Below are 19,987 nucleotides of genomic sequence, written 5' to 3'. Positions count from 1 at the left end.
ATAAGGAGGGGAGGGGTGTGACTAGAATGTATTACATACATGTATGGAATTGTCAATACATGTATGTAATGGGCTCAACCCAGGAGGAATCATCTACCGAGTTGTGGGCGTGGACCAGTCTTTCTGGCAGATCCTTTATGCAGTGTTTGGGAAGCGCTGTGAAAGACACCACATGTGTCATCATCCCAGGGGTCATTTACCAGAAGATTGGCCCTTCCTTTCTTGTCACTCTAGCCTGTGTTGATGGAGAATATGGTGGCTATTTTCATATGTTCTGTCGGAGCAGACTTCTGTTCAACTTCCTGAGATCCCCTTTCCTGCCCGAGAGGTTACTTTTCTCCTTGTCTCTTCCTGCACTTGGTCTCAGTTCCCCTCTCAGCGAGTGAGGAGGTGGGCGGTCCTGTGGAGCGGCCCCAGCACCCAGCACAAGGCACGAACAAACATGGCGTCCTCTGCTCTCTAGCAGCAGTACATTGTGAGACACACACCTTTTTTTTTTTTAACCCTTTAAATAGTCTTTTCTTATAATGTTTCCAGTACAAGACTGACAAGTTGAGATGATGCTAAAAAAATAAAACACAGAGAGAAACTTTAATAAGACAATTTGGGAGAAATTTACTAACATTATTGACTTAGGTTAATCAGGTGTTATAAGACTAGACATCAAAATACTTTTGTTTGCAAAGATGTGATGAAGATATTTTTAGCCAATCCAATTAAAAGAAAACCAAAAAAAAACCCAAAACAGTGTTTTTTTTTAACCCCCTAAGGAAATTATGTGATATCTCATCTCAGAGAGGATAATTAAGAAGCTTAGACTTATCAAAGATGATCAAGGCTCAAGATGACATGAGAGACAGAAGTGGGGACTCCCCTGGGGCTTGCAGATTTGTCTAGGGTTGGGATGACTTTGGGGACATTTGGCGATAACGATAATTTATATGAAAGGGAGCAGGTGTGTGGAGACAGGACCCTGGAACTCAGAGGACAGACCATTTGGAAGTCCCTCATTTACTTATCGAAGAGATTTATTAAGTAAGAGTGTCCGTGGGGGCCAGGTGCGCCAAGCTCAGCAGAGTCAGTGATGTGGGACACGTTCTTCACTCTTGCAGTCTGGTGAGAGGAAATTAGTGAAATAGGAAATACATGTTAGAAAGAAAGCAAAACAGGGTCTGCAGGAACAAGGGCTGCTCATAGGTACAGAATGTGGAATGACCAAGTGTTAGCTCCTATTACAAATTTGTTATAGGATACAAATAATAATTTGTTATAGGATACAAAATAATAAGAAAAATTATTATGTAAATGCTAAGAATCGGGTCCTCTTTTCCTCAGAATGTTTATTTTAACACCTAATGGACCCCCTTAAGCAGGGCTGTGATTCAGAAGACCAGGTTTTTTTTTTGTTTTTGTTTTTTTTGTTTTTTTTTTTTTTTTTAACAGTTAAATAAGCAGGCTTTGAAGCTATCCATACGATTTCTCCTTTCTCTTCTTTGCAAACACAATGTTACTACTGCAGCTGTTTACCCGCCTGTGTCAAGCCCTGGTCAGAGTACTGCACCAGTGCTGATGTTTTCTATGCTTGGGATCCCAGAGTGTGCCAGTGCCCCAGCCATCCGACCCTCCACACTCTCTAGCCATGGGCCCGCATCTGTAGTTGTCTTTGGATACATTCTGGTCTGTCTTCTCTAGTATCCCCCACTGACGTGCTAGGCAAGGGTGTAAGTTCCCCCGCTGTTGTGGGATCCACCACTGCTTGTCCCCTCCACCCTGGAGAGTATTCAAACCAAGAATGGTAGACTAGGATCCTTCTCTTCAGGGGACCTTGACACAATTTTCAGAGCAAGGTTAATTGCCACTAAATAGACACTTCATCTGTCTGAAAGAGCTGGAGAAGTGGTGTGTGTGTGTGTGTGCGAGACTTAGGCAAGACCTTGAGCTGAAGTCCAGCCTGGGGTAACTGAGTGAGGCTTAGTCTCAACAGGATAAAACAGAAACAAAAAAATAAAACATTATTATTTTTTTAAAGATTTATTTATTTATATGAGCACACTGTAGCTGTCTTCAGACACACAGAAGAGGCCATCAGATTCCATTACAGATGGTTGTGAACCACCATGTGGTTGCTGGGATTTGAACTCAGGACCTCTGGAAGTGCAAGCGGCCAGTGTTCTTAACCACTGAGCCATCTCTCCAGCCCACAACAAAACTTTTCATCTCTTTCCTTTTTCTGGGTGGTGATGATTGCTGGGCCCTGGCTTTTGTGTTGAGTTGCTATTTAAATGTGGTCTGTTTGTTTTTGTGGAAGAGTTCTGACCAGTAAAACTAGGATGCCAGTACCCTGTGAGGCAGAGGTACCCCCATGAGGGTCAGGTGAAGGATGCCAGTACCCTGTGAGGCAGAGGTGCTGTGAGGGTCAGCTGAGTTTATGCCTGTAAAGTGCTAAGACCAGAGCTCCTCGTGCACGTTCCCAGCAGCGGTCAAATATGGCTTCTATGATTACTTTGTTTCGGTGACATCTACAGAGATTTACTCCTGCTAACGTTTTTTACTGTGTACCCTTTTGGTGCTTCTGCGCTTTAGCACAGTGAGGTCACTCTAGACTGGCTCGTGCCTCGTGTTCTTCATGTAGAACAGCGTGTCGCTCCCATTTTTTTACATTAGTCAGCACCTGACATCACTCTAGTAGTAGGCCTGATTTTATCATGCCTATTATAAATCGATATAATTAACTCATTCAGTCCTTTATTACCAGGTGCATTTTTCCAGCTTTTTGACATATAACAATCTAAACCTTTACAGATTTATATATTTATATTCTGGAGTACTTTTAAGGATATCTTTGGAAATGGGTTTGCAGGTAAATTTTAGTAGTCTTTCTGCCTTTCTACCTTCAAGCCTAAAGACCTGATTTAGATATTTAAAAATTTACACACCTATCTAGTCACTGAATTTCATTTGTAATTTGGTCATTTGAAAGCAAAGACAGGGACTGGAGAGATGGCTCAGCAATTACGAGTACTGTCTGCTCCTGAGAGGAGCCAGCTTTAGCTCCCAGCAGCCATGTTAGCAGACTAGCAACCCTCGGAAATCCAATGCTGCTGGTTTCCTTGAGCACCTGAACACGCACGCGCACACACACACACACACACACACACTCTTAAAAGCAAAACCCAAACCCCCAAATACAACTTTCCTTCTTTTTTTCCTTCAAATTAATAAGATGTTTTCATTTGCAAGAATGTATTCTAGAAAGCTGTTATAAATGTTTTCTAACATGTAAAATTTTTCAGGTAAAATTTTTTTCTCTGTGATGACAAAAAAAAAAGTATTTCCTTGTGTTTAATAGCCTGGCTGTGGGCTGTGAGCTCCCAACAAGAGGATGTGGAGAGAGTCTGTCACTTGAGCAGACCGCCCTAAGCTTCCTAAGCCATCACTTGTCCCCTCCCCAGAAGGTGCCAGTCCTGTGTCCTAACCACCCTTAGCTATCCTTGCGGGGTGTTTATCTTTCCGCCCCCGGGCAGTTGTCTAGCCTGGGTTGCTCTCCAATATTGTATGTACCTGGTATCTGCTCATAAAGGAGGATTCTTGAAGTTCTTATTTTAAGTGATTACTCAGTTGGGACAATGTGAATTAAGATAAGCATTTCTGCACTTGATTTTGAATGTATAAAAACTGATTTCACTGGTTAGTCGGAACACCCCCAGGACATTAGCTCTTCCGGTACATCCTGGTACAGCCTGGTCTTGAGGGTCATTCCTTACTTCTCTGAGCCCAGGCGAAGAAAGTTAACCTCTAATTCTAACCATTGTTACCACTCAAATTTCGAGTGGGCGAGTCAAAACATTTCTTATAAACCATAGCATTGTATACTGACATATGTATTCTCTCTTCCACGTTCCCGCCCCCTTTCATCCTCCCACCCCCACTTCCGGGCCAAATTAGAACTCTGAGATGTGGTTCAAGCGCCACAGTATTGCGATTGGAGAGGTACCAGCGTGCCGTCTAGTCCACCGCAGACAGCTGACCGAGGCCAACGTGGAGGAGATCTGGAAGTCTACGACGTTGTCATAGTATGCACATTTGACATCTGAGAACTCCAGGGATCTTTCTATTTTATCTCTTTCCTACTCTCTGTGTACTGAGTGTTCTGAAATTATGTTTAAAAAATTCTCAGCTTTGCATAATCTGGACTTATGCTGTTTTACAAATATAATTCAACTGGATTCTAGGACATTTCTCGTGTTAGACACGCAATAATTAAAACAGGAGTTTAAATTCCTTTTTAATTGTTATTTTCCCCCTTACAAGCATGCTCTACACATGCTTTCCTGCACAGCCAGGCTGGCCTTCCCTTTTCTGTCACACTGTCACACTTTTGAGTGCTGGGATTGTCTGTGTATGCACTGCCGTTCCCAACCTAAAGTCTCTAAACTTTCACTGACATTTTAAATTTAATAAGCATATAGTGGAAATTAAGTAATTTTACTTAAAAAGTTGCTTTTTGGAATTCAGGTTGTTATATGATTAATTAATTTAAGGAGTATGCTATTTGGAAAATAATATATTAAGTTATTTTAAACACATTTCCTTTCTAACCCATTGTCTAGAAAGTTTGGGTGCAGTACACGAAGATATTCCATCTTAAAGGCAGTTCTTATGGGGTGCTGAGGGGATGTGCGGTGGGAAAGAGCTTGCTGTGAAAGCAGGAGGACCTCAGTTCAAATCCCCAGTGCCTATGTCAAGACTGGCACGCCCGTCCTTGCCTGTAACTGCAGATAGCACCTCAGGATAGAGACAGGGAGATTCCGGGAGCTTGCTGGGCAGCTAACCTCACTGAAGTTGTGAGCCTTGAGGTCAGACAGACCCTGCCTCACAAAACAGGGAGGAGGGCTACAGAGGAGACATGTGACATCCTTCTGTGACTTCCACATGAGTACGGGTTCTCATGTTGGCTCACATATAAACATACTGTACCAAACATACACAGTTGTAAACACACACACACACACACATACACACACACACACACACACCCCTTTTGTATTGCTCAATTTTTAGCACTATAAAAATGATTAAAGTATTTTGAAAATTATTTTAAGAATAAATTACCTTTTTAGTTTACAGAAAATTCTTGGCCTCGATTCCTTGGAAGAAGTTTTAAGCCCCAAGCTTGTCAACTCCAAGTTCATCATCCACAATGTGTATAGTGTCAGCAAGCAGGGAGTGGTCATCTTGGACGACAAGTCCAGTAAGTACCCACTAACCACTGGCCTCAGTCTGGCCCACACCATGGGCGCACACAGATCTTTTAGTTCCTGTTCTGTCTTTGCTAAACCCCAGCTGAGCGCTCTCCTTGCTATACAGATTCTATTTCCTGCTAGTGCTTTTTATCCAGTGTTCGGTTTATTAAAATGGCATAGAAAAATGAGTGTTCAGGGTTAGGATTCAGCACAGCGCACTCTGAGGGTAATCCAGTGGCTTTCTATCTTCCTAGTGCTGTGACCCCTTTAATGTAGTTCCTCGGGTTGTGGTGACCCCCAACCATCATACTTTTTCATTGCTACTTTGTAACTATAATCTTGCTGCTGTTTTGAATTATAGTGTAAATATCTGATATGCAGGATATCTGACATGCAGCCCCTGTGAAGGGTGTTTGACCCTTTGAAGGTCGAGACCCACAGGTTGAGAACCATTGCTCTAGCTCTGTGTGAGCTGCCTGGACATTAGTGGTTCCATATGGTCCCTAGGAAAACTCCAGACACAGGAGAACGTTAGTCCTGAAGTGCCCGGGTCAGTTTTAGGTCGCATTGCACTTAGGTTTCCTCTTCCTTGTTTTGAAGTTAGAGTGTTATGTAGCCCAAGCTTGACAGCTGAGGGCTATCTCCTACCTCCACCTTGTGAATGCTGCAGTCACAGGCGTGCAGTGCCATGGGGGAGTGATTTATATGGTGCTGAGCATTGAACACAGGGCCTGGTGCATGCTAGGCCGGCACTCTGCTAACAGGGCGAGCGACCTTCTCAGCCCCACATTTGCATTTCTGGCTTGTCTCTTCAGAGCGGTGTCAATGAGGTAGAGTGTCTGGAAGAGTCCTTATTATTATTTATTTTTCTTTTAATGAGATAACTTTAAATCTTGAAAGATTTTTTTTTTTAATCATGTATCCTTCAAGATGGCTTATAAATCTGTCAAAAACAATCAACACCTTTGTTTTATTTTAAATTTGCTCCAAGACAAATTACTTTACCTGTAGCGCCTGGAGTGCTGCAACCATCAGATTGATCATGCTGGTTTGTGGCAAGGTTTTACTCTGTAGTCCAGGCTGGCCTTGAACTTGAGATCCTTTTCCCTCAGCTGACAGGTAAGTGTTACCATGCCTGACCCGAGACTGACTTAAAAATGCCCTTTCTCTTAACAGATATGGGTTAGATGAGCACTAGATGAGCTCTTTGAGTTGACCTTTTCATTTAAACTTTGATGCTGAGGATTGGCCAGAATCAAGTGACCTTTGGGCATAATAAGCTAAGTTCAGTCTGAGGCTCCGAGCCAGTGGCATGCATAAGAAGGCAGCGCCATCTGCTAGAGGAGAGGTGTCAGTCAGTGTGCCTGTGCACAGGAGTAGAGCTTGCCTTGGAAGAGGGAGCCCTGCACCTGTCCTAGCACCTCCATCAGGAGTGGAAGGCAGGGGCAGACAAATCAGTCTGGAAACTTCACGACTCACTGGGTTGATATTAAAGCTGTCACGTGGAGGAGCGGAAGTCTTTGAAACACTGCTAAACCTGTCCAGGTCCTCTGTGTAGCAGCGTCATTACCCTGAGCTGGCCCTTAGACAACCAGCCACTTTTAGTTCTGCTAACTTCTTCTGGGAGAAGGAAAGGTTTTATAATTCTCTGGTTTGTTCATTAGGTGAAACCCAGCACGACAAAGCTCTTCTGACTCCATGTAGTCACATGTAAGCACGTCTTTGCCACAGTGCCCTGGTGAAGGGGCTGTGACTAGTGATTGGCTGGGAGGTTTTTATTTTTTCTTATACATATATCTATCTCTGTGTAGGTTTGTGTATATGAGTGCTATGCCCACAGAGGCCAGCAGAGGGAGTTGTCTCCTAGAGCGGTTCCCTAGAGAGGGTGTTACATCTGATTATTAGCTCCCTGACATGGGTGCTGGGAGCTGATTATGGTCCTATGAGAGAGCATCATGTGCTCTAGTGGCTAATCCATCCCCAGGCCCTCAGCTGGGCCCCTAGGCTGGGCATGTTACTGTTATTGTAAGGCTCACCTACTAGCAGCCTATCATTAATATGTCAGTGGAATTTTTGCTACCTGGAACATTTGGAAAATGGTACTAGGTAAAATGATAACTATATTGGACTTGCAGGATAAACTTTTTTCTTCCCTTTTGGTGTTCAGGATTGAACCCAGGGCCTCGTGCATGCCATGTGTTTCTCTGAACAAACTGTCCAGTTCTTATTTTTTATTGCAGTTTTTAAAAGTGCGTCTCATTCTTAGAGAAAATGTTATGCCTGATTTATTTAAGTACATGTTGTAACATTGCTGCTAAAGGAAGAGTTCTATCTTTTAAATGTTCTTGTACATGAATTGGTAAAATGTCTCATATTACCTGGGCAAATGATACATTCTTATAATACTCTGTGTGTGTGTGTGTGTGATATCATTATAAGGAGATGAATAAAATATCTTTTGTATTTTCTTCCTTTTTTTTCTACAGAAGAACTTCCTCATTGGGTCCTGTCAGCTATGAAGTGTTTGGCAAATTGTAAGTACTAATTCTCTGCCAGTTTTATAGAATTAACAGGAGTTAGTGACTTGACTTAGAAAATATTCCTGCTCACTGGCCTGGGCATTGATTTGACACCTGTGCAGCTGGCAGGAAATTGTTCGGAGACCACTGTGCTTTACCATAGAGTCCTGACGTAGAGGAAGGGTTGGTATATTACAGTTTTAAAGGCATTTAGTTCTCCCATGGATATAATTGCACTGCAGAGAGAGTCCATGCCAGCTCATCACAGGGGAGAAAGGAATAGGTACTGCTTATGTTAGCAGCCACCTACCAATGGTCTGTAGAGTTTTAAGTGTCTACCATGTTTACATCCCCAGTTTTCTGGGCAGCTTCAGGCCCTACTGGCTTTCAGAGGGCAGAGTTTGAAGAGGGACAGAGTGTTTTAGAGGACTGACTGCCTGACGTGCAGCATGGCTTAGGAGAGAGGCCTGCATGCAGAGAAACAAGAAAGACTGTCTCAGAGACCTGCAGGGAAGATCCGTAGGCATGGACTAGGGTGTGCCTGCCTGCGGGAATGTTCACAGGCATAGAAGATCTCGTCAGTATACAAGGGGCGTGCGTTTCATTGCCTGTCATGGGCACTGTGAAGGAACAGTGCAGTAATTGCTCATGAACACTGGCATTTTTTTCTTTGGGATTTTCAGGCTTAACCCAAATAATGTTTGTGTGTGTGTGTGTGTGTGTGTGTGTGTGTGTGTATGTTTGTGTGTGTTCATGTGATTGCTATGTGTACATACAGATGTACGAGTTCTGGATGCATGTGTAGAGGTCAGAAAATGACTTTTGGGAGTCAGTTTTTTTCCACTGTGGATTCTGGAGATTTTTACTCAGATCAGTCAGGCTTGCATGGCCAGAGCCTTTATTCAAGGAGCTGTCTGGTCTGCCCCATATGTGTGATTTTAATGAGAATTCTCATTATTTTAGCTGATTGATAATAGCAATATTTGGTTTTTAGAGAAGCCCTTTAATCTTACAGCTACTTCAAGAAATAATCACTTTCTTATTTTTGTGGAGGATCAGCATATGCAGAGGCAGGTGTATAAATAATTGAATTAGTAAACTGAATTATTGATTAAACTGGAGTCACTTTTGTCTGATTATAGAGCGAAACTAACCACTGAGCCTTGTTTGTCTCCCTGGCCCTGTCTGGAATTACTTGTGCACTCTCATTATGAATATGTATAGCAATACCAGTTTGCATAAAACTCAGTATTTCAGGTTTAGCTCTTAAAATTTTCATTGATTTTGGGTTGACATTTTGGACACTGAGATGTAGAGTAATGTGGCTTTAGCTTGGGGGAAAGAAGTGCTTTACTTAAATTTTAAAAGTACATGGTGTGTGTGTGTGTGTGTGTGTGTGTGTGTGAGGATCTAGCATTCCCATGCCACAGCAAGTATGTGTGGCAGAGGACACTTGGTCCTAGGCCTGAGTATCAGTGTCAGATTTGGCTCTGAGTGCCTTTACCCACTGTGCCCGCCATCTTGCTGGCTCTGAAGTGCTTTTTATTGTTTTTGTTCAAGTTCTTGAAGTAAAGGAAATATGAGTTACCTCCTTGGCCAGAGTTGGCAGTGATGGGATAAAGGTACAATCACGAAGCTCTAACCCTCACTCTGATGTCCCAGAGAACTGAGGATTTAGACCCTACCAGTCAGGAATGAAGCTGTCTTGTGTGGGAGAATGCCCTAAGGTGGGGTGATTGTGTGACTTCCTGTTAGGCTAGGATGCAGGGAACTGTGTACTTAGTTCTCTCTCCGACACAGAAAGCCACAAACACTTGCAGCCAGGTTGGGACAACTAGACATCGGGTAGAGGCAGGTGTGATTTCATAATTGTCATGTGTATGAAATGCAGAGTGCGGGAGGAGGAGCATGTCTCACATATGTTAAGAGTAACCTTTATGAATGGAGCAGAGACTGCCCCACCTGGGGATCCATCCAGTATGCAGTCACCAAACCCAAACACTATTGTGGATGCCAAGAAGTCCTTGCTGACAGGAGCCTGATGTAGCTGTCTCATGAGAGACTCTGCCAGAGCCTGACAAATACAGAGACAGAAGCTTGCAGCTAACCATTGGACTGAGCACAGGGACCCCAATGGAGGAGTTAGGGGAAGGTCTGTAGGAGGTAAAGGGTTTCCAACCCCATAGGAAGAACAACAATATCAAACAACCAGATTCCTTAGGGACTACCAACCAAAGAGTACACAAGGAGGGACCCATGGCTCCAGCTGTCTGTGTAGCAGAGGATGGCCTTATCTAGCATCAATGGGAGAAGAGCCCTTGTCCTGTGAAGGTTCAATGCCCCAGCATGGGGGAATGCCAGGGTGGTGAGGTGGGAGTGGGTGTGGGTGGGGGAGCATCCTCACAGAAGCAGGGGGAAGGGAATGGGATGGGGGGTTTGTGGGGGGAAAACTAGGAAAGGGGATAGCATTTGAAACGGAAATAAATAAAATATCCAATAAAAAAGAGTAACCTTTACAAAATCAGCATATCACAGAAGTTTGCTTATATCTATCAAATATAAAAGGTGGCCAAAGGGCAAGCTCGGCCTGTTGGATCGTTATTTAAAAATTCTAAGCTTTCCCAAATAATGTTTATCAAAATTTACTTTAAGTCTGTCAAAGTCATGACATGCTCTTTGTCTTTATCTTTAAGAAGTGCAGATTCCCGTCGAGTCCTCTAAAATGGGGCAGGCAGCCTCTCAGACGTGTCGAGGGCTCCTTGCCTTCTTTGCTGCAAGCCTGCCGTTCCTCCTTCTCTTTCAAGCCCTTCTTGAGTCACTATAGACTGTGCACACATGGGCCAAGTCCAGATGTGGGCCAAGCCTTTCATGGATGCTCGCAGAATGAAGACGGGTGCTAAGGAATGTGACACTGAATTAACCGATCCCCTTTGCTTCTCTGTGTGCACGTCAGGGATGGAAACAAGGCAGCCAAAGCATTGCATTCCAGGGTCTGTCAGGAGGAACACTTATAAAAAGATAGACTAAGGAAAAAAATGGTCACAGCTCAAGGTGATTGGGAAAGAAAAGATCTGTGTTCTGTTTTCTTTTCGGGATTTTCTTTTCATATTTTTATTAAAGATAATGACTTATTCTCAAGGCATATAATTGTTTCGAGTGAACTACTGACTTCTGGTAAGCACTAATTCTGTAATGCGTCTAGCTTGCGGAGACATATCCAACTTCTATTTGATTAAGCTTACTATATGAGGAGGAAGGAAGAAACGTGGTTTATACGGTTGCTGTAGGTTGTAAGCGGTTGTGAGGCATCTGATGTGGGCTCTGGGACCCCATCTCAGGTCCTCGGCAGGAGCAGTATTTGCTCTTAACCTCTGAGCCCTATTTCTAGCCCTCAGGCAAGTAGTTTTTAGGAACACCATAAAGAGCCATTTTATGGTGTCCTAGGGGATTGAATGTCATGGTCCAGAATGCTTTCCTCTGTGTTACGTCTAGAATCTCTTAGCTCCAGCCATCCTGTGGGAAGAATTTCCTTGAATTCATCTTAGCTGCTTTGTTCATCCTCCTGGGTATAGCTGGCTAACTGGGTTTGATGGCTTAGTTACCTGCTGGCCTAGAGCTGGTCACCACGATTGTGTTTCTTTTCTTCCATGGTCCTCTTGGGACCAGCTGTTGTCCTCAAGGCTCTCGCACCTCCATTTTGCGTGTCAACATGGTGTCATAAATCTGAACTCATTGTGTTGTGTGCTGGGGGCATTTGCTGCCACGTTGTACAGATGATCTTTTCTTCCTGGGAGACCCAGATTCTAGTGGCACTTCCCTCTGCCCTGCTGTTGGCATGGGGCGTGGTCGGGGCCAGACTGCTTCAGAGTTTCTGAGTTCGTTCCGGTTTTGCCGTCATTAGTTTTCATTTGATAGTTGGGCAGCGAGCGGCTGGGTGAAATGACAAGGTAGAATGTATAATCTTTCTTGAAAGCATATTCATTTTCATTTGTCTGAAATAGTTTGTTAGGAGAAACATTATTTCACTCAACTGTATGGTTGAGGGATATTATAGTATAGCTAATGAACTGAAGAAGCTATAAAAATTTCTTCATAACTCATCTGTTACACACTAGCAAATTACTATTTTATTAACTTTATTAAGACCAGGAAAATGTTGGCTATTTCAAAGAAAATTATTTACATGAATAAGGTTGGCTTTATATAAAAAGAGAAAGGCATGAAGCTTAGTCTTCATGTAGGTCCCAGTAACTGGAGCTGTCTCTAACTGGGACTATGTTGCCGGCCTTGGGATCCCTTTCCCCAGCTGGGCTGCCTTGTCTGGCCGCAGTGTGAGAGGACGCACTTATGCTGATGAGACTTGATGTGTTAAGGCAGGTTGGTACCCAGGGACTGGGATGGAAAGAAGGGGGGTGGGAGGGTAGGACTGGGAGGAGAGAAGGGAGGGCGCTGGTGATTGAGATGTAAAGTGAATAAATAAATAATGAAAAAAGAAAGAGAATGATTAATGTGGCAACTACTTGTAAGTATTGTACTGTATGCACACAGATATTCAAGACACAGAGGCAAGTTTTCATATGGAAGTAAAATATACCTTTGCTCTTACAAATTTATGTTTACTTGAATATATTTTAAAAATGAAGAACAGCTGGGCAGTGGTGGCGCATGCCTTTAATCCCAGCACTCTGGGAGGCAGAGGCAGGCGGATTTCTGAGTTCGAGGCCAGCCTGGTCTACAGCGTGAGTTCCAGGACAGCCAGGGGTATACAGAGAAACCCTGTCTCGAAAAAACAAAACAAACAAACAAAAAAATGAAGAGCACTAATGCTGATCCATTTTTAAAGAAAAGCATGCTTTTCCTGGCCTAGGTCCAGCCCATGCATGCTCTAGAGTCGATGGTTCCGTCTCTGTGAGCCTCCCAAATAAACTAATTAAAACATGGGGTACAGAGCTACACAGAATTCTCAGCAGGAATCTCTAATGGCAGAGAAGCACTTCAAGAAATGTTCAGTGTCTTTAGTCATCAGGAAAATGCAAATCACAATGACTCAGCTTCCTTCTTAGACCAGGCAGAATGGCAAAGGTCTAAAACTCAAGTGACAGCTCCTGCTGGCGAGGACATGGAGCAAGGGGAACGCTCCTCCATTGCTGGTGGGAATTACACACTTGTACAACCACTTTGGAAATCAATTTGGCAGTTTCTCAGAAGCTCGGGAACAATTCTACCTCAGGACCCAGCTCTTCCACTCCTGGGCAGAGATCCAAAAGGATGCCCCACCATCCCACGAGGACACTTGCTCCACTATGTTCATAGCAGCTTTGTTTATAATAGCCAGGACCTGAAACAATCCAGATCTCTCTCTCTCTCTCTCTCTCTCTTTTTAAAGGGCCCAACTGCACAGATTGGAAGCAGCCTATGTACTTGGGATTTGAGAAAGATGTCTTTAAAACTATAGCCGACTACTACAGCCACCTGACGGAGCCACTACTTACCTTTCACCTCTTTGATGCTTTTGTCAGCGTATTAGGTGAGTGCACAGCCAGCGTCTCAACAGATTGATGTGGAATCTTTTCTGCTGTCCTGTCTTGAAAACTACACTAGAAAAAGCTCAGAACATTTTCTTTTCGGTTAAAAAAAAAATCCCATTTGAAATTTTGTTTTAATATCTTATTCCTTTTATTTGATTTTTTAATATTTATATAAAATATTTATTTATATTTTTGAGATTTCATACATGAGTATATCTTTTATTAGCATGCATTAATTATATATATGTATATATATGTACACACACACACACACACACACACACACACATATATATAAAATAATGGGTCCCATGAAGACATTTTCATACACATAAATAATGCATTATCTTATCTTACACCATGCCATTCCTACTGATTCCTCTTTACAAACATAACTTGTACCTCTCTCCCTACTGATGCACCCCGCCTCATGTGACTCAAAGAGTTCCTTTAGATTTCCCTCCTGCTGTGAGGGAGCTCAGGAGCATGGCAGCCATGTCACGTGGAAGACCGCACTTTTGTTTAACACAGCCCCCGTCCTCTGGGTCATATTTCCCACCTCTTTTCTGTGATTCCCCCCCCCCCCCAGCCTTGTAGGGGTGACGGCACATTGACTTGTCACTTATTCTCCACGCTGATGAGTTACAAGTCTCTGCAGTAGCCATTGTTGCTGAAAGAGAAGTCAGAGCAGCACCAGCCTCTGGCTGTAACCGTGGATCTGCAGAAAGATGATGAGATGGCGGGCATGCATATCCATCTACCAAGACAACAGTGGTGGCTTCTCCACTTGTGCCATGGGCTCTTTGTCTTTCTTTCTGTTTTGTAAGCCATGTTTGTAGTACCACACATTAATTCCTTCCTACGGAGCAGGACCTCCAGTCCAGTCAGCAAGAGTCTGGTTCCCTCCACAGTCATCACGCTTCAGTTACAGCAGTGCAGGGCCCACAGCTGGGTCAGCCTGTTGCTGCCATCTGTCCTGAGCGACCTGTGTAGTACCTCCCTGCGTAGTAAAAGCTATGCCACGTAGGCAGTTTTTTAAATCAAAACTGAAAGAGTGCTTAAATGTTGCTCCAGAAAGGAGCAAAAGAAAACAGCAAAGACTAGCAAGTTCTGTCTCTGAAGGAACGCGGGTTGCCATTCATCACGTTTCTATAAGATTAGAGCACTCTTGGGAGAGAAGAATGTGAATTTGACATTGACTCTTAATGACTAAATCTATTACTCCAGGTATGACTTTGTGAACAGTGTAGGAGGTACATTGTCATTCATAATAAAAATTAGAAGACACAAGTTTTTATAGGACCATTTGATTCTTGAAATATGCAAAGTAAGTACAGTAACATTATTATTCACGTAAAACTTGTTTTTATTCTTTATATAGATTTACACCTTAGGTTTACACCATGAAGGAAACGTGGTTGATGGGGGTGGGGAGGGCGGGGCCGGGGTGGGGAGGTCGTTATTGCTATTGTTCCTTTCCTTTTGGAAATCAGATTTCCCTGTAAGCTGTGCTTTTTCTTGTCGGAATGCAGGCCGTGTGAACAGCCCCAGTTCTACTGCAGACTTGAGAGGGATTGGCATGCCTTGTTTCCTCAGCATCCCTAGCAATCCTCTCCCTCCCGAGTGTGCTTCTGCCTGTGTGTCTGTGTTGTGTGCATGATGCCTGTGGGTGCACATGCCAATGGTGCACATGTTGAGATTAGAGGACAACTTTGTATAGTTGGTTTTCTCTTTTCAAATTTACATGGGTTCCACAGCAAGTGCTTTTCCCACTGAAGCACCTTGTCTTAGGAGTTATTATTTTTAGTATGCCTAGTGTCATCCCTGGGAGGAAGTAGATTCTCATTATCCATTCTCAGTGCCACCAGCACTTCTTAGACCAGACTTCTAAAGACTGGACTGAAAATCAGCTCCTACAGCTTCTTCTCCTTTTCAATTTTTATACTATTCTGTAGGGAAATTATTTGATTTGGAAACAGAATGACTTGCAGCAGTTTTTTTTTTAAAACACAAATTCCAATTTGAATCTGTTGACTTTTTTTTAAAAATGTCATTTGTCTTTCACAATTATTCATTTTGAGCTGAGGTAGGAGTTAAAGCTGGCTTCATGCCAAGTTTCTATTAGAGCTTATATAAAGGATTTGAGGCAGAGAATGATGGGCATTTAGAAACTTAATGCTTTTGGCTATCAGACAGAATAGACTATTGAATGTGGCTGGTAAAGATATATAATCAGTCTTTCCCAGGTGAGTGTATATGTATAGGTATAGGTATATGTATAAGACGTGAATTGAAAATCATTTTTTTTCTACCTACACAGACTACCTTTTTCTTTTGTCTACAAAGAATTTTAGTTGTATTGCCTTGAGAGATTTTAGTTTGTGGTCAAGGTCTGTATATTATCCAAAACTTTATTAAGAATTGCTTTCTAATTGGTTATAACACATTTTCAATTAATAGTTTCAAAACAAATTGTTACTACAACTGTATAAAGTGAACATAATTTTCTTCACTTGTATTTTTGTTATTGAGCAAGTTTATCAAAAATAAATTGTCTACTAAGGAAAAAATAAAAAAAATCAATTTTTAAAATATCTTCCTGTAGTGAAAGAAGAAAACCTAGACTGGAAGATTATAATTTGCTTACCTGATTAACAAAGAATACATAATATAGTCAGTGGATAAAAGGAAATATCTAAATATGTTGGTTGAATTTAGCAGGGTTTATTCATCTCTTAAACTTCATGTCTTTGGTTGAAGTAGGATGCTGTCTTTTAATGTAAGCAACCAGTCTACTTTGTATGCCTTTGTTTAACTGTACATGGTAGACCTCGGTCAGCACTGATGCATAAAATTGGGCATGCCAATGAAAGGACACAGGTGTGGTGGCCCGTTAATAATCCCAGCACTTAGGGGTCGAGCCAGGGAGAACTCGCATTTGAGGCCAGCCTGGGCTACATAGAAAAACCCTCTTTCAGGAATCAAGGGACATTTAAAAATATAGGAAGGGGGTCAGGAAGGGAAAAAAAAATCTTATTTGACATGTTTGGTGATGTGACTCTTATTCTTTACCAATAATCACAGAATACTCAGTTTTGTTCAGCAGTCTAACTATGCCACCAACTATCCACGGTTGGTCTTTGTTTTCCAAGGTGACTGTTTGACTCTCGTGTCCTGAATGACACATCCCAGCGCCCAGCCTGCTGACTTGTACAGCATTTGGCTCTTTACTACTGAGGCTAGATGAAGGAGACTCAAGCAGGATGTTTACAAACAGTGGCCTACAGTCGGTTGGTACTAACCTTGCTTATGTAAACATCCTATAGGTACATCTAGTTTGAACTGTGTGTGTGTGTGTGTGTTTAAGGAACATATATACATATACATGATTCCTATACAAATTTATATTTATGACTTTTAAAAGGAAAAATGGAAGGATCTGATAGTCTGGGCCTTGAGGTTTTAGAGGTACAGGTCGACGCTGCATGGATCCCTCTAGGCGAAGGAGCCATTCTTTGGGAACGTGGACTCCAACTCCCTGCTGCCGTTGCTTTTCAGGCTCCGATGGAGTTCACTCAGTTCCTGCCTCACATGTGTTTCATGAGTGTGTCTGTAGGCAGTTCAACTGTGCCCCTGCCTTCCTTGCCAGTGACCTGGAAGGCTGAGGCGACAGGTCTTTGTTATTTATTGTTTCCTCCTGACTTGAGTCTTGACAATGACATTGCCATTCACTAAGATCGCTGTGCACCGGACCCTCTGACTTATCCAAATAACCGGGCAGTGTTCACTGTCTTGTTTGTTTGTTTGTTTTTGGTCAGATACCTTTAGAACAGTATGCCCTCTTTGCCTGACCTTGTGGTCTCCACGTCCCCTCAGTTCTTGTCCCTTATTAGCTCTTTTCTCAGAGAGTGGTGACAGAGTGTGCTTGCACGTGCAGAGGGCTCTGGCTTCTGTGTACCTCATGGCGGTGGTGGTAGTGGTCATCTGCTTTCAGGGCTCAGGTCTTGTGACTGGAGCTTTTGAGATGCAGATGGGTCAAGACACAGATGTCTATTCACCCTAAAATATCTCTGATGATTGTTGAAATAAAGTAGAATTAGGTATTCTGTAAAGGTAGCAATTTAGAAAAATGTCTAGATTTATCTTTGGATGTAACCAAATGTATAAGTTATATTTATCAGTGATCACTAGGGCGATTGACAAAACTTTTGAGAAGTCCAAGAATCTTCCCATACTATTTCAGCAAGATAAAGATAAAAATATTTTTAAATGCTACATGAAATCTTCATCCAATATTTGGATGAGTAAAGAACTTTCTGAGCCTAAAAGCTGAAGGGATTATTATTAAAGTGCTGTGTTTGAGATTCATGCAGAAACGCACACTGTCTTGAGCATGGAGAGGCTCTATCTGCTTTTGAATAATTTCCCGAGGTAACCTGCTTGCCTTTCCTTAAAAATCTCCAAAGAAATAGTTTCTCTTGCTGTGTCTTTCTTTAAGTAAAAAATTCTTGCCAGCTGATATGTATTTTAAATCCTTCGGTTCAGTATAATCTTTTTTCTTCTTTTTATCTGTTTTCAATAAAAATGAAACTTTGACCCTCTCACCCCAACCCCTTGTTCAATAGACATGACTGGCCTTTCTGGGACTCCCGGGCCCTCCTGAGAGTGTTCACATCTCATTACTTTTTGAACAATCCCAGAAATAGTTTTATATACCAATAGCAAGTAGCTTTTCAAGAGAAACTAAGAGAAAGGGTAGAGTGTCCAAGAAATGATGTTAGAACAACTGTAAAATGTGAGCTTTTTTGTTTTCTTTGCACTTGTTCATACTTTATATTAGAGTGGGTCATAGACTCTCACATAACAAACCAAATTGAAACCCGCCGGAGGAAAATGTAGGAGAGGAATCTTGAAGTCTTGGGTAGGCAGAAATACTAACAGAAAGCTTATACAATAAATAAAGAGTCCATCAAATTGATTTCATTAAGATTAGAAGTGCCTCTTGTTTGGAATACTCCATCAGAGAATGTGGAAAAGGGGGTCAGGGAGACCAGGCTTGTGGTTTCTTCCTCTGCGCATGGCAGATGGTGTTGCTGTGGTGCCAAGCAAATGTCCATTCACCAGCAGTGTTGTGCAGTTGTGTTAAGCCTCTGATGCCCCTGCTCCAGAACAGCAGCCATTTAGAGGAAAACTACAGCCTGTGGCCCTGAGCCGCCCGCGCCTGGGAGGGACCGCCTGTGAGCAGTAGGATCCCCCACAGAGGATGTGGGGCTGACATGACATCCTGCCTCATCCCAATGTCTGTGTTAGGACAGGACTGAGTAAACCTTCTGTCCACACCTCCCGATGGAAGGAAACGCCCTGAGAGGCGTGTGTACCTGTGGAGACCTTTAGACTGGTGTGATCTGAAACTGAGGCAAGCTGACCTTGTTCTTATCTGTTGCCAGCAACTTCCAAAGTCTGTTGAGGTGATTAGCTAACACTGTTACCCTTCTGGCCCATGAGTCACCTTAGAACTTTCTAACAGAGTCTCCTCTCTCACAGACACCACCAGTAGGTTATCATTTGTCACTAATGCTGCTTTCTCTCAGAACCACCAGGGTTATGTCTGCACCACTCTAAGACCAGGTCAGATAAGAAAATGGCACATGAAAGCTTTGTTGTTTAGTTTTTCTTTTCCAAGACAAAGGCATTTCTTTAGTGTGAATTTATAGTTATTGAAAAGTAAACAAAAACAATAAAAATGTAAGTTACCAGAAAAATATTTCAGATAATTAAAAATACATTAAGAAAAGGAGCACACCATTAAAATGCAAAGAAAAGAGACGGGAATGACACACACTGATTATATATCTGAGAAAATGCTCCAAGCCAGTGCTGTGGCTAATTTGGGGAGTGAAAATGGTGGGATTTAGAGTCATCGTTAGAGGGGCTGGAGAGATGGCACAGTGGTTAAAGAGTACTGGCTGCTCTTCCCGAGGACCTAGGTTTGATTTCAGTACCCCACGATGGCTGATCTGATGCCCTCTTCTCGCCTCCGTGGGCACCAGGCACACATGTGGTGTTCAGACATACATGTGGGCAAAGCGCCCATGCACATAAAAGAATAGGATAGAGTGGAGTCAAGCCGGGCAGTAGTGGCACACACCTTTTATCTCAGCCCTTAGGAGGCAGAGGCAGGTGGATTTCTGAGTTCGAGGCCAGCCTAGTCTATAGAGTGAGTTCCAGGACAGCCAGGGCTATACAGAGAAATATATGACCTGCCCCCCAAAAAAGGATAGAGTGAAGTCAGTGTTGGCACACATCTCTGTCTCTGAGAGATGACCTGGATTATCCCAGCTGAGCTGGGAAGACCCCACCTCGCTGTGAGCAGTGCCATCCCAGCCCCACCCTGAACATGAAGGAGAGAGCGAACTGCGTATAAGTATTCATCACTCTGCTTCCCCACTGAGCATAAGGAACCAGCCACCCGAGCTCCTGCTGCATGACTCCCTGGCCCTCTTGACGATACCCTTAAACTGGGGGCCAAACGTTCTGTCTTAAGTTGCTCTTTTTCTAGTATTCTGCCACAGTAACATGTAAAGTAATTAACACATTGAAATATGTTTGGGCCTCTTTAATAAGACAATACAGTAAAAGCAGGCATGATTTTTTTTTTTTTTTGTGGTGTTTTTTGTGACAGGGTTTCTCTGTGTAG

At 42.8% G+C, this 19,987-nt stretch overlaps 1 protein-coding gene across 1 annotated transcript in view; it reads left to right on the top strand.

The window, feature by feature from the left end:
• Depdc1b (DEP domain containing 1B) overlaps nucleotides 1-19,987 on the top strand; it is a 63,344-nt gene that overhangs the window by 33,061 nt on the left and 10,296 nt on the right. The window contains exons 4-7 of the mRNA XM_052160108.1: nucleotides 3,946-4,073; nucleotides 5,121-5,251; nucleotides 7,730-7,777; nucleotides 13,149-13,289. Coding sequence (XP_052016068.1) covers nucleotides 3,946-4,073; nucleotides 5,121-5,251; nucleotides 7,730-7,777; nucleotides 13,149-13,289 — 448 coding nt within the window. The remainder of the gene's footprint in view (nucleotides 1-3,945; nucleotides 4,074-5,120; nucleotides 5,252-7,729; nucleotides 7,778-13,148; nucleotides 13,290-19,987) is intronic.

This window comes from Apodemus sylvaticus, chromosome 16 (assembly GCF_947179515.1).
Source record: "Apodemus sylvaticus chromosome 16, mApoSyl1.1, whole genome shotgun sequence".
Taxonomy (NCBI): domain Eukaryota; kingdom Metazoa; phylum Chordata; class Mammalia; order Rodentia; family Muridae; genus Apodemus; species Apodemus sylvaticus.
Note: the sequence above shows the minus strand (reverse complement) of the source record. Positions and strands in the feature narration are given on the sequence as shown.